The 19,319-nt window shown below is 38.3% G+C and overlaps 1 protein-coding gene across 12 annotated transcripts in view; it reads right to left on the bottom strand.

Annotated features, from left to right (window-relative positions):
• DPY19L4 (dpy-19 like 4) overlaps nt 1-19,319 on the bottom strand; it is a 67,784-nt gene that overhangs the window by 6,540 nt on the left and 41,925 nt on the right. For 7 of the 12 annotated variants that reach the window (XM_078352671.1, XM_035276487.3, XM_078352670.1 and 4 more), the window contains 7 exons: nt 18,977-19,050; nt 16,782-16,940; nt 15,117-15,236; nt 9,571-9,691; nt 6,888-6,944; nt 6,122-6,204; nt 3,489-3,621 (listed from right to left, as the gene is read on the bottom strand). In XM_078352671.1, coding sequence (XP_078208797.1) covers nt 3,489-3,621; nt 6,122-6,204; nt 6,888-6,944; nt 9,571-9,691; nt 15,117-15,236; nt 16,782-16,940; nt 18,977-19,050 — 747 coding nt within the window. The remainder of the gene's footprint in view (nt 1-3,488; nt 3,622-6,121; nt 6,205-6,887; nt 6,945-9,570; nt 9,692-15,116; nt 15,237-16,781; nt 16,941-18,976; nt 19,051-19,319) is intronic. The other 5 variants (XM_078352668.1, XM_078352669.1, XM_008982917.5 and 2 more) reach the window with 2 other exon arrangements.

Below are 19,319 nucleotides of genomic sequence, written 5' to 3' on the forward strand. Positions count from 1 at the left end.
CTACATGAAATAAGTTTCAATGGGAATGGTTCTATCCTATCCAGCCTATATCTATTGATAGTTACTTACAATTTTATTTATTTTTAAGTGTTAAGAAACTAAAACAGCTGGGCGCGGTGGCTCAGGCCTATAATCCCAGCACTTTGGGAGGCTGAGGCGGGTGGATCACGAGGTCAAGAGATCGAGACCATGCTGGTCAACAAGGTGAAACCCTGTCTCGACTAAAAATACAAAAATTAGCTGGGCATGGTGGTGTGCGCCTGTAGTCCCAGCTACTCGGGAGGCTGAGGCAGAATTGCTTGAACCCAGGAGGCAGAGGTTGCGGTGGGCTGAGATTGCACCATTGCACTCCAGTCTGGGTAACAACAGCGAAACTCTGTCTCAAAAAAAAAAAAAAAAAGAAACTAAAACATACTGCTGGGGCATTAAAAAAAAAACACTTCTATGCAATTGCAATAACATTATTGATAGCCTAGAGCACAGTTTCTCAACCTTGGAACAATTCACATTTTATGCCACATAATTCTTTGTTGGGAGAGGAGGGAGGCTGTTCTCTGCAATGTAGATCAGCAACCCTGGTCTCTACCCACAAGATGCCCATAGAACCCCTCCTCCTGCTATGACATTGTGACAACCAAAAATGTCTCCAGACATTGCCAAATGTCCCCTGGTGGGATAACTGTCCCAGGTTAAATCACTGGCCCAGGGGATTATACAAAGATTAGCCACATAATATGAATTAGAGACTCCATCTAATTTAAATAATATGGTTGGCCAGGTGCAGTGGCTCACGCCTGTAATCCCAGCACTTTGGGAGGCCCAGGCAGGCAGATCACTTGAGGTCAAGAGTTAGAGACCAGCCTGGCCAACACGGCAAAACCCCATCTCTACTAAAAATACAAAAATTAGCCAGGCGTGGTGGCACGTACTGGTAGTCTCAGCTACTTGGGAGTCTGAGGGAGGAGAGTCACTTAAACCTGAGAGATGGAGGTTGCAGTGAGCCAGAGATCATGCCACTGCACTCCAGCCTTTACGAAACTCTGGAAACTTGAAAAACAGAATATTAGGAACTCAGGTTCAGTCGATCATTGCTTTCAGATATGAAGTTACCATTTAAATCCATACCATACCAGAATGAGTGAGACTCCATTTAAAGAAAAGAAAGAAAGAGGGGGACAGAGAGAAAGAGAGAAAAAGAAAAAAATTTAAGAAAAAGAGACAGAGAGAGAAAGAGGGAAGGAAGGAAGGGAGGGCAGGAGGGAGGGAAGAAAGAAGCCAGGCGTGGTGGCTCACACCTGTAATACTAGCACTTTGGGAGGCCGAGGTGGGTGGATTGCCTGAGCTTAGGAGTTCAAGACCAGCCTCGGTCATATGGTGAAACCCCATCTCTACTAAAATAAAAAAAATTAGCCAGGCATGGCAGTGTACACTTATAGTCCAGGCTACTTGGGAGGCTGAGGTGGGAGAATTGTTTGAACCTGGGAGGCTGAGGTTGCAGTAAGCTGAGATTGCACCACTGCACTCTAGCCTGGGTGACAGAGTGAGACTGTCTCCAAAAAAATAAAAAAATAATAAATGATACAGTCTTATTTATGAAATTCAGTTTAGATTTTAGTTTAACAATAAATTTACTCATACCTGCTATGTACTATATACCAGAGAAAAACCGTGGTTACTATTCTTATAGACAAGTTACATAAAACTCTAAAGTGTTTAAAATTTTACTAGAACCTAACTAGAATTCTGACCTAATTAAAAGTAATTCTGAAATTCCATATTAGAAAAAGACCAATCAAAAGTCACAGAGTTTGCTGTTTTATAACCATAAAAAATAAAATTCAGGAATATGCTCTCTATATTCTGCCTGAGCAACTCTATATCTTTTGGAAGCACAGCAAATACTGTATCAGAGATGGCTGCTGCCTCTCAAGGAAATCATTCTCAGGTAGATCTCCCCATCTTTGATCTCTCCCCTGCCTGCTTCAATCTGTTCTTTCTGCCATGACCATAATTAACTCTCCAAAGCAGATCTAACCATTCCACTGCCAGGCTTACTAAAAGTCATGTCTCTTAACTGCCTCAAGGATGATTTTTCAGCATGACATTCCAGGTCCGTCAGAATTTGGCCTCATATTATTTTCTAGTTTCAAGGCTACAAATTCCTTGGTTCATGTTGCTTTTTCAGCCTGGAATAATATATATTTCGTTTCCAAACAAGTTTCTAATCATCCTTTAAAGCCCAGATCAAGGGACTGCCTTTTATGATAAATTCTTAGATTTTTGTAGGCAGAATTGATTGATTGCTCCTGCTTTTTTACTCTTCTTGTATCTTGTGTGTGTCCATGGGTATGTGTGTGCAGGCAACTACAACATAATAGTACAGAATAATAACATAATAGCTAACTTGGAAATTTTACTGTGTTTCAGGCATTGTACATAATCTCATTTAATTCTCATAAGTAGAATGTGAGAACTGTTTTTCTCACCTAATTTCCAGATTTAGTAACTTGCTCAGGGTCACAAAGCTAATACACAGCAGAGCTAGCATTTGGATTCAGGTACTCTAATTCCTGAGTCTGCTTTCTTAATTTCTAGATTGCTATATTTCTTCCTTAACTTAGAATATGCTTAAAAACTTTATGAAATTCTCTAAAATGGAAAAACAGAATATTGAGAACTCAGGTTCGGTTGATCATTGCTTTCAGGTATGAAGTTAGCATTTAAATACATACAAACATTCAAAATAATATATTATCTAAACTGTAATTAGATATCATTCTAATGTTATACTGAGAAAACAGTCCATTTATTAAAAAATAATTTTGTGTTTTAAAAGCCATATTAGAACTTCAGCTGAGAAAAACAGTACAGTACCAAGACATTAATTGACAGTCTTCTTTCAAAAATTTAATTGAGAACAATATTTTTTAAAGAATGTTAGCTGGCTGTGGTGGTGCACACCTGTTATCTCAGTTACTCAGGGGGCAGAGGCAGTAGAATTGCTTGAACCTAGGTAGTGGAGGTTATAGTGAGCTGAGATTGTGCCACTGTACTCCAGCCTGGGTGAATTATAAGAATGTCAGCCAGCCATGGTGGCGCACACTTGTAATCCTAGCTACTCAGGAGGCTGAGGTAGGAGAGTCACTTGACCCCAGGAAGCAGAGGTTGCAGTGAGCTGACACTGCACCACTGTACTCCAGCCTGGGTGAAATATTACACATTGGTCCCTTGATACTTTGTGGAAAATTAAGTATTTTCCTGGAAATATATCAATACTATTCATAAAACAAAGAACTTAATATTTTAATTTTGGGTCTCCTCTTAGTTGGATGTATTAATTATACAGGTTTTTTAAAATGGAAGTTAATTAACTCTTCTAAAATTGTTTGGACTTTCCTAGCTACACAGAAGCATATGTATACTGCAGACTATGCTAAAATACAAAGTGCTGGAAAACAGATCCAAATGTAGAATTCAAAATGTCTTACATTTTCATTTCTCTTGAGAAGATCATCATCATTGTAAAGAGGCAAACTTGTCACCATCCATCCAGTGCACAATTTAATCGCACCCATTAACTGTGGACTCCCTGCAAACACAGCTGCAACTGGAGCTTGCCTTCTGCAAAGAATCATACAGATTTACACACTGAAAAGGTAAGCATACTGTTTAGATCATTGATCTTTATCAACTCTGAAATACCAGACAACTTACAATGTTTATACATTTAAGTTTCAATGCCAGTTTTCATTTCACTTATGGATTCATTAAAATTAAAAAAAAAAAAAAAATGGGCACTTAACTATGCACCAGGCACTTGTGCTGAAAATACAGAAACTTTTCTAAAAGAAGGGAGCAGGGGGAAGACAATAAGCAGTAATCATATATATTGGGCGATAATATGATTAAAAATACTGAAGAGTAAGGGGATAGAAAAAAGAATATATTATTTTAGATAAGGTGGCTAGTTCAGTGGTGATACTGTGAATTCTCAACTCCATCTTTTGCAAATATTAGCCACCTACAACCCAACTCCTTCCAAATCCATCTCTCCTCCTGCTCCTTCTCTGTCTTTACCCATGTGTCTGTCTCCAGACATAACATATAGGAGTTCTCTACTCGGAATCATTATTCAAAGTCCCAGACAGATGCTATTTGCAAGGCAGGAAACCTACAAGCAGGTCCCAAAGGGCTGATCTAATACATTCACTTATTTATTCACTGTCTGCATTTAACATTATGCGCCCACCTCTATGTGCTAGAGACAGTGCCAGGCTATGGAAATAAAGAGACAGCATATGGCCACTCTCCTCAATAGTGAGGAAACAGATATAAAACACAGTAATTGTATGACGGTAACGTACATGTTCAGTATGCAATTGTTTGGGCCTTTGCTGTTTTTGAAAGTATGTGGCAAATCATACAGAGATGTAACTTCCTCTTTTGTTAATGACAACACAAGGCAGTGTTCCACAACAGCAAACAAAATTCACAAAAAGTATTAATGGGTGACAGTTAAGGGTGATCTAAAGAAAACTATTTTTATAAAATAGAAGGTATGTTATAGTAACAAGACATTATACTAAACCTATTCTTATTTCTATAAACCTATTTTAAATTTCTAGAAATACTTTTTGTCTTTTTTCCCATATTTTTCTGGTCTTTTTTGATAGTATTTCAACATTGTTTCATGTTTTCTTGTCTTCCTTTATGTCTTTAATAAATTTCAGTGTAGTTATTAAATAGTATCCATCCATGGAACAGACTGGTTACAAAATAGCCACAATGATTCCTCTCCCCATGGTCATGTTCTTGGAGGGAACTGGTCTTAATTATGTGACTTGCTTTGGCCAACAGGACAACAGTAAGCACCATATAAGCAGTGACTTAAAACATGCTTGACACTGATATTTGCCCTCTCTTGCTGCTCTAGGGAATTCTTCGAATACCACCTTGTGAACAAGCCCAAGCTAACCTGTTAGACAATGAGACACAGAGGCCCAAGTCAATTTGATCCCCCCAGCTGACACTTAGCCAACCCTAGACTTGTGACAGAGGCCATGCCAGACTATCCAGTCCCAGTGGAACTGGCTCAGACCCAAAGGTTCCTCCCCAGCACCCCAACTCTGCTAATTCTCAAGATGGTGTGGAGTAACAAATGCTTATTGTTCATAAGCCACTAAGTTTTGTGGCACTCTGTTATAGAGCAAATCCTAAATGACACAAATTTTATTATCAGAAATAGCTAGATGTCTACTTCTGCTATTTATCATGAGATGTACTGAACTGTTTATGTGTTTTAAAATTTCAGAGCTTACCTGCATGAAACTTTACTTATGGAATCCTGTATAACATGGGTTGAGGTTGTGTCAGCCATTCCACACCAACCCCAAACTACTTTTAATGCTAATTTCTTAATTGGAGGTTTCTTAGACAAATATAATTTCAAACTATAAACCCATATGAATTCAGATCCATTACTATAAATTGAGAAGGGAGATTTTTTTTTTGACCAAGAGATGAATGTTAGAGAGACATGCTTTCTTATCTTCTTTCTCTACCACTGGGTATTTTGCTATTCCACCCTTTCACTAATGTGGTAGTTTGCTATTCTATCCTTTCACTGCCAGTGTAGCTTTTTGAGGGTCCCTCAGTTACATATGTGTGTGTTGGGGGAGTTCTCAATTCCAATTCCCTGCTTCCATAAGCCTAAAATCACATCTCCTGTCCTGTGTGGGCATTAAAATCTAAAACCCCTGGTTATCAAGACTAGTAATCCATTGCTAATTCACCTCTAATACAGGGCAAAATAAGCATCCTCTTGACTACCTAAATAAAACAATACCTGTTCTTTTTTATCCCATATTTCTAAGTGTTTGACAATGGGAGTTTCAAATCTCATATTGACCAATTCTTTATTTTCGAGCCCGTGGAGATGAGCAGAAAATTAGAATCACAAAGTCCAACCAAAACCTAAATATCCCAAAAACTCCTGAGTTTTATGAGAAAAATTTGGTATTAATTTATTATTAAAGTATTACTTTATTATTTCCCCTGAATTCAGTAGATAGCATGCAGTGATTTACAGCTTAACAATAGTCTTGGGCACTTCAATCCTTACTTTATCCAGGTCATAAGTTCCACTGTGTCTGGGTCATAGAATTCCTGTAGTTCCATTAATTCTGTCATTAATCTTGGAAAAAACTAAAATGCAAAAGAAAAAAAAAATCCCCCAAAGGTGTATGTCAGTAATTAGAAAGTTTAAAACTGTTCCACAGTATTTCAAAAGACTAACAGACTAACTTAAGGCAAATGATATTACAACACTGTTCACATGGAAAAAATGTCATGATGGATCTTCACTTTCCTTCAATAGCCTGCTTATTTTTTTAATCCAAATCATCTATTTTATGGTTAATTCACTGTTTTGACTCAATAAATAATTTTATCCTTATCAAACAATGATAAATTGATCATCAGTTGTATCTTTCAGGACACACATACTAAATACATACATACATACATACATTTTCAGGTCCAATAATTTGCAGAATTTATATCATTTTAAAGATGATAAAGTTTTAGTTACTAAAACTTTACAATACCAAAATATTAATTCCTATTTACTCAGCAATTTCCTTTGCCAATTATAGACTGAATTAACACTAGCATTAGACTACAGAAAATGGCATCAGGTGGCATTCTAGAAATGTTTTAGCTCTTCTACAATGTTCCTAATGACAAAAAAATTAAGCATGACTAAGAATATTACATTTTATTTTTTTAGGATAGTGCCTCAACATGTTTTCTACCCACACATATAAATTTATCACTACCTTTGTAGATAATGTACATTTTATTGATATAAAAGTCTAACTTTTTTTTACCTCTTTCCATAAGCTGAGACCTATTATAGTGGGCACAGCCATGCTCAGAATAAGAGCCTAAAATATTAAAGCAAAAAGGATTACAGATAAATACATGTCAGAATACACACTGATTCTATGACCAATCATATATCTCTATAGTTATACAAATTTCAAAGAAACTAAAGTGAACATAGAACCCAGTTCGCAGAATGAGATGGGTGAAAACTAGAGTTCCAAAGATATTAAGTTGGAAGTAAAGTGAGACATAAACATTCCTATAAAAATTTAAGGCAGAACATTAAAAAGATAATGCTCATAATATTTCAACTAGCAAGTCAATGTTTGAAAAATTTGCCAGAAATTTATGTTATACAGATCTCACAAAGGCTAGCACATGAAAAGCTAACAACAAAAAAGACAATGAATTAACACAAGAAAAATAGCTAATATATATCAGTACACTAGTCATTTAAAATAAGAATGAATAAATTCTCCTCAAAGTAAGATTGGCAAAACACAACATGACTATTATTAAGGATAATGAATCATCTTCCTGCTATAATAAAACCTGTTCTTCCTATTGTCCCATGTCTTTAGTGACCCTGTGATCCACAGTCATATCAACCAGAAACCTAGGAAACATCCAACGTGTCTCCCTCTTCCTCATTTGCCCATACTCAATCAATCAGTGAGACTTACTGATATTCTAATTACTTTTTTTCATTCCAATGTGGCATAGTATAAATCGAATGGGCTTTGCAGTCAGAAAAACCTGGGTGTGGCTGGGTGTGATCGTTCACACCTATAATCCCAGGATTTAAGGGGCCAAGGTGGGAGGATTGCTTGAGTCCAGGAGTTTGAGACCAGATTGGGCAATATAGTGAGACCCTGTCTCTAAAAAGAAAAATTAAAACAAAATTAAATTAGGCATGGTAGTGTGTGCCTGAAGTCCCAACTACTTGGAGGATGTGGCAGGAGGATTGCTTAAGGCCAGTTGTTTAAGTCTGCAGTGAACCATGACTGTGCCACTGCACTCCAGCCTGGGAGAAACAGTGAGACTGTCTCAAAAAAAAAGAGAAAAGAAAATCCTGGACATGAATCCTGGTTTCCATACTCATAAGCTCCATAATCTCAAGCAAGTTATTTAACCAATTAAAGCCTTGGTTTCTTTTTATAAAACAGAGAAAATCTAGGATTGAATAGCATGTGAAATGCTTCAAACAGTACCTGACATAGTGAGCATTCAATAAATCGAAGCTTCAATTACTTCTATCCACTCTGGCCTCCTCTGTGACTGCAGTCTGTTTCCCGTAGGACTATCCTTCGCAGAATTGTAAGAGTGGGGCAAATAAAAAATGAAAGTCTGACTCTCTCACTTTCCATGAGGCATACATTTCCCAATGCTTTCCCCTTGCCGACAGCATGAGAGGCAGTTCTGCAGCATGACACTCAGGGCCTCCATGGCCTCACCTTCCTTCACTTCTCCAGTCTCATTTCTTGACCACCCCTACCTACCTCACACTTTATGCACCAAGGAAACAAAATATATTGTGTTTTGTCCCCCAGTCCCTTTGATTACATCATATTCTTTGCCTACCTCTGTGGCTATTCCTGCTACCATGAATACCCTTTCTTTCACCTTTATTTGCCTAATAACGAAATATCTTTTCAATCTCAGATTGGAAAGCCTTATTTGAATCCCCGCAACAACAAGCACAAAAAGAATTAAGTAGCCCTTCCCTATGTTCTAATAGCACCCTATGAAAACCTCTTTTTGTTTTTTAGGAGACGGGACAGGAACAGAAGGAAGAGCAGGCAAGCTGGAGAAAGTGGAAAAGGAGGGAGCAGCAGAGAGAGAACCAAATTCTTATTATCTGTTTTTATGCCCAGAGATTATAATCCATTTGATGAAATTAACTATGCTATAATTATCTTTGTATTCCAACACCTAGCAGGCAGAATGTTCCATTCACATAGAAAATATGCCATAGTTCTAAATCAAACCAAGAAAGATATCATAAAAATTAATTCTTTGGGAGGCTGAGGCGGGCGGATCACCTGAGGTCAGGAGTTCAAGACCAGCCTGACCAATATGGTGAAACCCCGTCTTAAAACAAAACAAAATTAATTCTTGATGATCTCCCACATTACTGATTCACTTACATTTTTACTTTTTTTTTGTTAGATTGTATGCATTGAAATGCATTACTGTGATAATCATAATTTCTTTTTTTTTTTTTTAGACAGAGCCTTGCTCTGTTGCCCAGGCTGGATTGTAGTGGTATGATTTCAGCTCACTGCAACCTCTGACTCTTGAGTTCAAGTGATTCTCAATTCTCAGCCTCTTGGGTACCTGGGACTACAGGCATGCACCACTACACCCGGCTATTTTTTTTTTTTCTAATATTTTAAGTAGAGACAGGGTTTTACCACGTTGGTCAGGCTGGTCTCAAACTCCTAGCCTCAAGTGATCCACCCACTTCTGCCTCCCGAAGTGCTGGGATTACAGGCATGAGCCACTGAGCCCCACCCAGAAATTATTTTTAAAAATGTTTTGCACAGGATCAGTTTTTCCTCCTGTAAGTCATAATGTAATTTATTCATGCTATTTTAATAGGTTTCAATGTAGTTTTCATTTATTAGCATTTGATTTTATATAGTTAGAAGAGAAACAAATACTTAACACAAAATGACAACTCACCAACAATATTGGGTGTACAGTTCTTAATCGAAGCCACTTGAAAAGTGTCATCCAAAGTTCAGGAGAACATACACCAAATGCTGCTAACATGCACACATAAGGAATCCAGATGTACTTCAAGCTAGAAAACACAAAAGGAATCATATATGAGACATCCTGTGAATATCGTTATTATCTAATTTTTATTCTCTGAGCTCTTTCCTACACAAAAATACCAAAATGTTAAGGAACAGTAAAAAAGCTTAGCCTTTGATTTTCAGCAACAGATTGTTATCCAGTTTTTTAAAAATCAAGGAGACTTGGGAACAAATGAGGATAAAATAAAAGCATTAATACTGATGAGGATGCAGCAAAATTGTATTCTTAGAGAGAGTATAAGCTATTAGAGCATTTCAGAAGGCAATTTGGTGGACTGGGAGTACCACCAAATGGGAGGCTGAGGCAGGTAGATCACTTGAAGCCAGGCGTTTGGGACCAACTGGGCAATACAGTGAAACCAAAACTACAAAAATTAGCCAGGCATAGTGACACATGCCTGTGGTCCCAGCTACTTGGGAGGCTGAGGCAGGAGGATCACCTAAGCCTGGGAGGCAGAAGCTGCAGTGAGCCAAGATCACACCACTGTACTCCAGGGCCTGGGCAACAGAGCAAGACTCTCTCTTAAAAAAACCCAAATAACTCTAAGATAGGCAATGCCATTTCTAGTAATGTAGCCTACAAATATATTAGCATAAGAGTATAAAGGTATATATACAAGCTTTTTTTTTTTTTAAGCAGAGTCTTGCTGTTGCCCAGGCTAGAATACAGCAGCGTGATCTTGGCTCACTGCAACGTCAACTCCCAGGTTCAAGCGATTCTCCTACCTCAGCCTCCCAAGTAGCTAGGATTACAGGCACGTGCCATCATGCCAGCTAATATCCATATTTTTAATAGAAATGGGGTTTCACCATGTTGGCCAGGCTAGCGGCAAACTCCTAACCTTAAGTGATCCACCCACCCCACAGCCTCCCAAAGTGCTGGGATTACAGACATGGGCCACCATGCCTGGCCACACACAAGGGTTTTAACTACAGCATTTTGCTTTAATAGCAAGAAAATTAAAAAAAAAAAAAAAAATTGTGTTCTTTAATAGGTATTGATTACATAATTATTGAAAAACAAAAAAGCAAAATATAAAACTTCATCTGCAGTGTTACCCTAACTTTTGCTTTTAATTTTTTTAAATATAGGTAAATGGCACAAGGAAAAATAACACCTGAGGCTGGGTGCAGTGGCTCATGCCTGTAATCTCAGCACTTTGGGAGGCTAAGACAGGCAGATCACTTGAGATCAGGAGTTAGAGACCAACCTGGTCAATAAGGTGAAACCCTGTCTCCACTAAAAATACAACAATTTAGCTGGTGTGGTGGCTCTCGCCTGTAAACCCAGCACTTTGGGAGGCCAAGGTGGGTGGATCACCTGGGGTCAGGAGTGTGAGACCAGCCTGGCTAACATGGCGAAACCCCATCTCTACTAAAAATACAAAAAAATTAGCCAGTTGTGGTGGTGCGTGCCAGTGATCCCAGTCACTCAGGAGAGGCTGAGGCAGGGGAATCGCTTGAACCTAGGAGGTGGAGGTTGCAATGAGTTGAGAACATGACACTGCACTTCAGCCTGGGGAAGAGAGTGAGTGAGACTCCATCTCAAACAAGCAATAAAACAAAAAACAAAATATGGAAATATACTGCTAACAGTAGTGATCTCTGAGGAGTAGAAAGGTAGAATGGAGAGATTTTTATTTTTTACTTCTATTTATTATTAGGGATTGTTATACTCTGCATATAGTACTTTTAAGATTTTTTAAAAATAAAAATTTAAAAATTGAGCTTTTAAATTAAAAAGATTAGAAATTCAGGTGTACAGAAAAAATTAACTTGTATTATTAGAAGAAAATACATTACTTTATGTTGTAGATTATAAAGAAAACAAAAGGAGCCCATCTCCATAGGAGATGCTAACTGCTAAAAATAGAAAAGGAAGAGTTTAGAAAAATTAATAGGTATCAGTGCTTAGTACAGATTATCAAGTAAAAATAACATTTCAAGGGACAACTTCTGTAATGAATACTAAGGAGAACAACCAGACTCTTTCATGATATATTCCCTGGTGTCAAACTTAGAAGAGACTGGAAGAATCTGGGGCCAGAGTGTAAATGTAAACCACCGTGGTTTTACAAAACAGCAAAGGACCCAAGTTTGCCTGGGTGGGAGCCTTGGGCTATGTGGTATCAGTTCAACCTTTGAATGGCTGAAAACAAGGTCAGCCACACAGGTGGTCAATCATGTATATATAACTGAGCCCCAATACAAACCCTAAACACAAAGCATGGGTGAGCTTCCCTGATTGACAGTACTCTGTGTATACTGTCACACATCATTCCTGAGAGAAAATCAGGAATCTGCATGATTCCACTGGGAGAGAACAAACAGTAGTTCTGTGCTTTGGTATCTCCTGGACCTTGTCCTATGGGTCTCTTTCCTCTGCTAATTTTAATATGTATCCTTTCACTGTAACAAACTGTAACTTGACTATAATAACTTTTCTTTTCTTTTTTTTCCCACAAATAAGACTTTTTATTTGCGACTATTCTAAGGCTGAACTTTAAACGGATTCTTGGACTGGTGGTTCATATCCATCAGCTCGTTCAACTTTAGCACCTGTCTCATCCCCAGTGGCTTTTCCAGAACTACTGCCTTCACCATGAAGCTCCATGAGTTTTCCCAATTCAAACCTGGGCTTCTTCAGCATTTTTACTTTTCTAACGAAGACATCATGGAGAGGATATAGATTGGTAAGCCTTTTCTATGCCTTTCCCAATGCTGTCTGGAATCAATTTACTGACCACTTCTTTCAAGTCATTTGTCGGCATTTCTCGGGTCATGATTTCCACCATCTTCTTCCAGATTTGGTGGCCCTGTTGGTGCTGAGCATCAGAGTCTTCCCTATCTGATTGTTGCATTTTTTAGTAAAACCAACACAGAACAGACAAAGTAAGTAACCATTGGTAGTCTTGACATCAACATGGGCTTCAATCATTGTCTGCCATTTTTTGACTATGGAACACAGTTTGTTACAGGTAAGATCCATGCCATGGAAGTTAGTCAGGCAGTTTTTGCCCTGAACATCTTGGGTAATCAGCTTGAATTTCCTAAATGCAACTTCATCATTCTGTGAATCAGCAAGACTAACTTCAAACACTCGACCCCTGAGGCCAACAGATGCAATTTTGGTTCCTTGGGTCCTGGTGACTAGGGTCTTCCCAATTATTTCTTATACTGAACATAGCGGGTGCTTTCACATCATACCAATCTTTCTTAGAAAATGGATCAACCACTTTTCTTCTTCGCTCCCTTTTTGCCGCCTTTTATAAGGCACTTGTTCTTGCCAACCGCCATGGTGCTGCTCAGAGAGCCAAAAGGCGACTATAATAACTTAGAAAAGTTCTTTGAGTCCTTGTTAGTTATTGAGCCTGAAAGTGGTTTGGGGGGCTCCTAAATTTGCAGCTGGTGACATAAGTAAGGATGGTCTCATAATTTCTGAAAACTGCATTTACTCACCTAGACTGTGTGCTTCTGAGGAAGGGGGGATCCTATCATATATATATTTTTTATATCTTCCACTATTAGCAAAAGAGTATGAAAAAACTAGGCTGGGTGTGGTGGCTCATGCCTGTAATCCCAGCACTTTGGGAGGCCGAGGCAGGTGGATCACAAGGTCAGGAGTTCGAGATCAGCCTGGCCAATATGGTAAAACCCCATTTCTACTACAAAATACAAAAATTAGCTGGGCGTGGTAGCGTGTGCCTATAGTCCCAGCTACTTAGGAGGCTGAGGCAGAATTGTTGGAACCTGGGAGGCGGATGTTGCAGTGACACGAGATCAAACTAATGTACTCCAGCCTGGTGACAGAGTGAGCCTGCATCTCAAAAAGAAAAAAAACAAAAAAGTGTATGAAAAAACTAAAACCACCAGGCACGGTGGCTCACCTGTAATCCCAGCTACTCAGGAGGCTGAGGCAGGAGAATTGCCTGAACCTAGGAGGTGGAGGTTGCGGTGAGCTGAGATCGCACCATTGCCCTCCAGCCTGGGTAACAAGAGTGAAACTCCGTCTCAAAAAAAAAAGAAAGAAAAAGCTAAAACCTTCTGCTGAATGGATGCATTTTAATAAAGTTTATTAACAAGAGGGCATGATTTTCTATAGAAGCAGGAACAAAGTAAGTTAAAAAAAACTAAAGACTTAAAAATAAATAATGCAAGATATGTTTCAAGGATTAAAACTCCCTAAACAATTATTACACAACTTATCATTTGCCATTGAAAGACAATAAAAGAAATGAGGTAAGTAAAGGATAAAAGGGAAAACTCCAAAGTCCTCAACAAAGCCTACTGAATGCTCACTGTGCCTTCAGCCATACTGAGCTCCTCTTCCTCCCACCAGCAATGCACCATGATCCTTCCTGCCCAGGCCTGGGCATAAGCTATTCCCTCTACCTGCAGTCCTCTTGCCTCTTTTTTCACCTCGTCCACTCCTACTTACCCTTCAGGTCTCAGGTACTTTTTCCTTAGAGAACCAGTCAAATCTGTTTTCTATGTTCTCACAGCACCATGTACCTCTCCTTCACTTACCAAAGTTGTAATTTTAACAGCTCCTCATTAGTATAGTGGTTTGTATCCCTGCCTGTCAAAGTTGTAATTTTATTTTTGTATGATTAACATCTGTCACCTCCATTAGGCCATAAGTTAAATAAGGTTAGAGACTGTGTGTTCTACTATTGCTTACCAAGGTACCTTCAGCACCTAGCATAATATCTAGAACTTGGAATAAATTCAACAGTTATTTATTTATTTGTTTGTTTGTTTATTAAGACAGGGTTTCACCATGTTGGTCAGGCTGGTCTTGAACTCCCGACATCAGGTGATCCGCCTGTCTTGGCCTCCAAAGTGCTTGGATTACAGGCGTGAGCCACCACTTCTGGCCAATAGTTTTTTTTAACAAATGAATGAAGAAGTAAATGTCAGTTCATTGTACTATAAACACCTTTAACTCCAGATAAATTAAGAAAGTTTATAGGTATATAGGTTTTGAGTTTTTATAAAGTTTTATAAATATATTCTTGGATTTATCTACTTATTACCATTAAAAAAGACAATCTTTGTTTCTTTTGGCTTTTTTTTTTTTTTTGAGACAGGGTCTTGCTCTGTTGCTCAGGCTAGAGTACAGCGGCACAATTTCAGCTCATTGCAACCTTGACCTCCCAGGTTCAAGAGATGCTGCCACCTCAGCCTCCCCAGTAGCTGGGACCACAGGCACATGCCACCACACCCAGCTAATTTTTGTATTTTTAGAAGAGATGAAATCTCACCATGTTGGTCACACTGGTCTCAAACTCCTGATCTCAGGCAATCTGCTTGCCTTAGCCTCCCAAAGTGCTGGGATTACAGGTGTAAGCTACCTCGCCTGGCCGACAATCTTTGTAAAAACAAAGGGATCAAATAAAGTACACTTACCCTTCTATAACCATTGCAAGAGAACCCAATAAAATAGTGTGAATTACATGATAAATTATTTCTGGTCTTTCTCCAATTCGTCCATCTTCAAGAGTAACAGTTTCCTTCAGGGACTTACCGCTACAAAAAGAAAATCTATTTTTTAATACTTTGAAAATATATTTTTGAAAAACCAAAGATACACTGTTTATCATCTTTGAAGGACATACCTAAAATTTTATATTTTGTCATAACAAAAAATATGTGATCCTTAAAATTTGAAAGTATGTTCTGGTAGTTAAATACCTATCACATATCTCTTAAGTTGCTGCGAATGGCTTTTAGAACCTGAAGACTACAAACTCTAAGACTAAACATGAATTTTCAGAATAATAATAAAGGGCTAGGCGCAGTGACTCTTGCCTGTAATCCCAGCACTTTGGGAGGACAACGTGGGTGGATCACTTGAGGTCAGGAGTTAAAGACTGGCCTGGCCAACATGATGAAACTTCATCTGTACTAAAAATACAAAAATTAGCTGGGTGAGGTGGTGCATGCCTATAGTCCCAGCTACTCGGGAAGCTGAGGCAGGAGAATCGCTTGAACCAGGGAAGCAGCGATTGCAGTGAGCCAAGATCATGCCACTGCACTCTAGCCTAGCGACAGAATAAGACTCTATCACAAAAAAAAAAAAAAAAAACAGATTTGTAGTTTCTTCTTTGAAGATCAATTATGACTCCACTAGCAATTGCTAATGTAGTTAAATCATAATTTGAGTAACTAAATTCTCAAAATGAAAAAATTATACACAACCTCTTTTCAAACATGAAAAAACATCAAAGGCTAGTCAAACTTTGTAGACTTTTCTTTCTTTCTTTTTTTTTTTTTTAAGAGACGGGGGTCTTACTATGTTGCCCAGGCTGGTCTTGGACACCTGGCCTCAAGCAATCCTCCTGCGTCAGCCTCTCAAATTGTTGGAATTATAGGCATGAGCCAATGCACCTGGCCTCAAACTTTATAATTTGAAATTACTTATATTGCTAACTTCATTTAAGTTAAATAGAAGAAATTATTCTTATATTAAGTAAAAATCTGTATAAATTAGTGAATTAGTCTGTAAAAGATTAACTGATTATTTAAATATCAGTTATATATTAAGTCTCTAATGATATTAAATCTAGCCATTACCTATTTAGATGTATAAAAACTAAGTTTAAATTTTTCTGGTTAACACATCTTTTTTTTTTTGAGATGGAGTCTTGCTCTGTTGCCCAGGCTGGAGTGCAGTGGCACTACGATCACAGCCCACTGCAACCTCTGCATCCTGGGTTCAGGCAATTCTCCTGCCTCAGTCTCCTCAGTAGCTGGAATTACAGGCACGTGCCACCATGCTCAGCTAATTTTTGTATTTTTAGTAGAGACAGGGTTTCGACATATTGGTCAGGCTGGTCTCGAACTCCTGACTCGTAATCTGCCCGCCTTGGCCTCCTAAAGTGCTGGGATTACAGGCATGAGCCACTGCACCTGATCAACACATCTTATAATGATATTTTCCATGTCAAAAAAAGAGAATGGAATTAGAAGCTCTAAAGCAAATATAAAAAATTGGAAAAATATTAAAAATAAGTATTTTATATATTTCCATAATGTATGTTAGGAATATGATTGATTCTCATAGTTACTTACTTAATCCTCCTAAAAATAACTTGCAACATAGAAAGTAAACAAATAATCAACACTAGAATATAGAAAGGTAATAAAGAAGACTGTGTCAATCGCAGAAAAAAATCTTGAGATGGTGCCTGCAGGGATTCTTGACAGAGGAGCCAATTCATTGTAAAATTCCTATAGAAGACAAAAAGCATGATATTAAACTCACAGACATTTTAAAGTACTGAACACAGAAGTATTTTTTTAATATCAGTAAAAACTAAGAAAAAACACATTTCCTACACTCATTTACTTGTAACAGCAAGGTACTATCCTTTATAAAAGAAGCTAATAATAGCTGAGCGAGGTGGCTCATGCCTGTAATCTGAGCACTTTGGGAGGCCAAGGGGATCGGATCACAAGATCAAGAGATCGAGAGCATCCTGGCCAACATGGTGAAACCCTGTCTCCACTAAAAATATAAAAATTGGCTGGACGTGGTGGCACATGCCTGTAGTCCCAGCTACTCGGGAGGCTGAGGAGGAGAATTGCTTGAACCCGGGAGGCAGATGTTGCAGTAAGCCAAGATTGCACCGCTGCACTCCAGCCTAGTGACAGAGCGAGACTCTGTCTCGGAAAAAAAAAAAAAAAAAAAGGCTGGGTGCGGTGGCTCACGCCTATAATCCCAGCACCTCTGGGAGGCCGAGGCGGGTGGATCATGAGGTCAAGAGATCGAGACCATCCTGGTCAACAAGGTGAAACCCTGTCTCCACTAAAAATACAAAAATTAGCTGGGCATGGTGGTGCGTGCCTGTAGTCCCAGTTACTCGGGAGGCTGAGGCAGGAGAATTGCTTGAACCCAGAAGGCGGAGGTTGCGGTGAACCAAGATCGTGCCATTGCACTCCAGTCTGGGTAACAACAGCGAAACTCTGTCTCAAAAAAAAAGATAATAGTATTGTATTAGTAAACGAAGCATGTGCACTCACCAAAAAACTGCTCTAATAAATGCAAAACTGCCGCTTTTTATTACTAAGTAATGTGACTATCTCAAAAGCCCAATATAGTTTTTAGGGAATTTTCATTTCTATCTTTACCTAGAAGACAACAAACAATTCAGCCGGCTAACTTCTACAAATGCATTGTCGAATATGGTAGCCATTAGAGACACGCAGTTATTAAACAGTTAAAATGTAGCCAATTCAAATTGAGACATACTTTACAATATACCCAGGATTTCAAAGAAAAAGCAAAATAAGAATTTGAAAAACAAAATGTCTCCTTAATAATTTTTACACTGCTTACAAGTTAAAATATTTTTATATATTAGAGAAAATATATTAAAATTAATTTCACTTGTTTCTTTGTATTTTTTTAAATATGGCTACTAGAAAATTACAATTACATAAGTGGTTCACACTACATTATTATTTTTTTAATATATATAATTATCTTTTTAATTGCACTTTAGGTTCCGAGGTACATGTGCAGAACATGCAGGATTGTTGCATAGGTACATACATGGTAATGTGGTTTGCTGCCTCCATCCCCCCATCACCTATATCTGGCATTTCTCCCCAACCTCCCTACCCACCTCTGTCCCTCCCCTAGTTCCCCACAACAGACCCCCACATTATATTATTATTGGATAGACCTACTCTGTATTGGCAAATGTAACTCAACTAGGATCCATTTAAAAAAGAGGTATCTACTTACTAAGATAAATCATAAAATTTGAAATGTAAACCTTTTAAGCAGTAATGAATCAGGATAAACATTTTTCCCACCCTAAGTATGATCAACAAGACTCCTGGTTGTATATATGTTTATCTGCATCCTCATTTCTCATGCATCTCCAAGCTCCAATCCTGAATCCCCAGCAGTGGGGAAGGATGTTAGAGATGGAGTGATGTTCAGAAATGCTCACTGATGGACTGAGAATGTCTACTTCAACTCACTGCATTTACAACAAAATGTTAAAGTCCAATAATGTGGCAAACACATCCTAAGTGTTTTTTGTTTGTTTGTTTGTTTGTTTTTGTAGAGATGGGGTTTTGCCACAACCCTGGCTGGCTTCAAACTCCTGGACTCAAGTGGTCACGATCCACCCACCTTAGCTTCCCAAAGTTCCGGGATTACAGATGTGAGCCACCATGCCCAGCCATTGAGTATTTTTTATCCTTATTGTCTAAGTGGTATAGATTTAGGTAAACTTACTTAATTTAAAACTTACTTAGTCATATTTAGTCCAAATTTTACTTCAAGGAATTTGAGCATGTGCCCATTTTCTTTGTGTGGGACAAACATCTAGAAGAGAAAAACACCAGTTAACAAAGAAATATCAGCTATGCTTACTGCACATGCTTCTCCCAAAACTAGAGACAGAAAACAGCAAGACTAAAAAACAAAAATATGGATAAAGAATATATGGCATGACTACGAAAGCAAGGAGATTTACTGACATAAATCAATTACATGACTTTATACTGAAGGATAAACTACAACTACAAAGGGGTAGTAAAAACATTTCTTGTTTTTTCTTTTCTTTCTTTTTGAGATGGAGTTTCACTCTTATT

This window comes from Callithrix jacchus, chromosome 16 (genome assembly GCF_049354715.1).
Source record: "Callithrix jacchus isolate 240 chromosome 16, calJac240_pri, whole genome shotgun sequence".
NCBI lineage: Eukaryota > Metazoa > Chordata > Mammalia > Primates > Cebidae > Callithrix > Callithrix jacchus.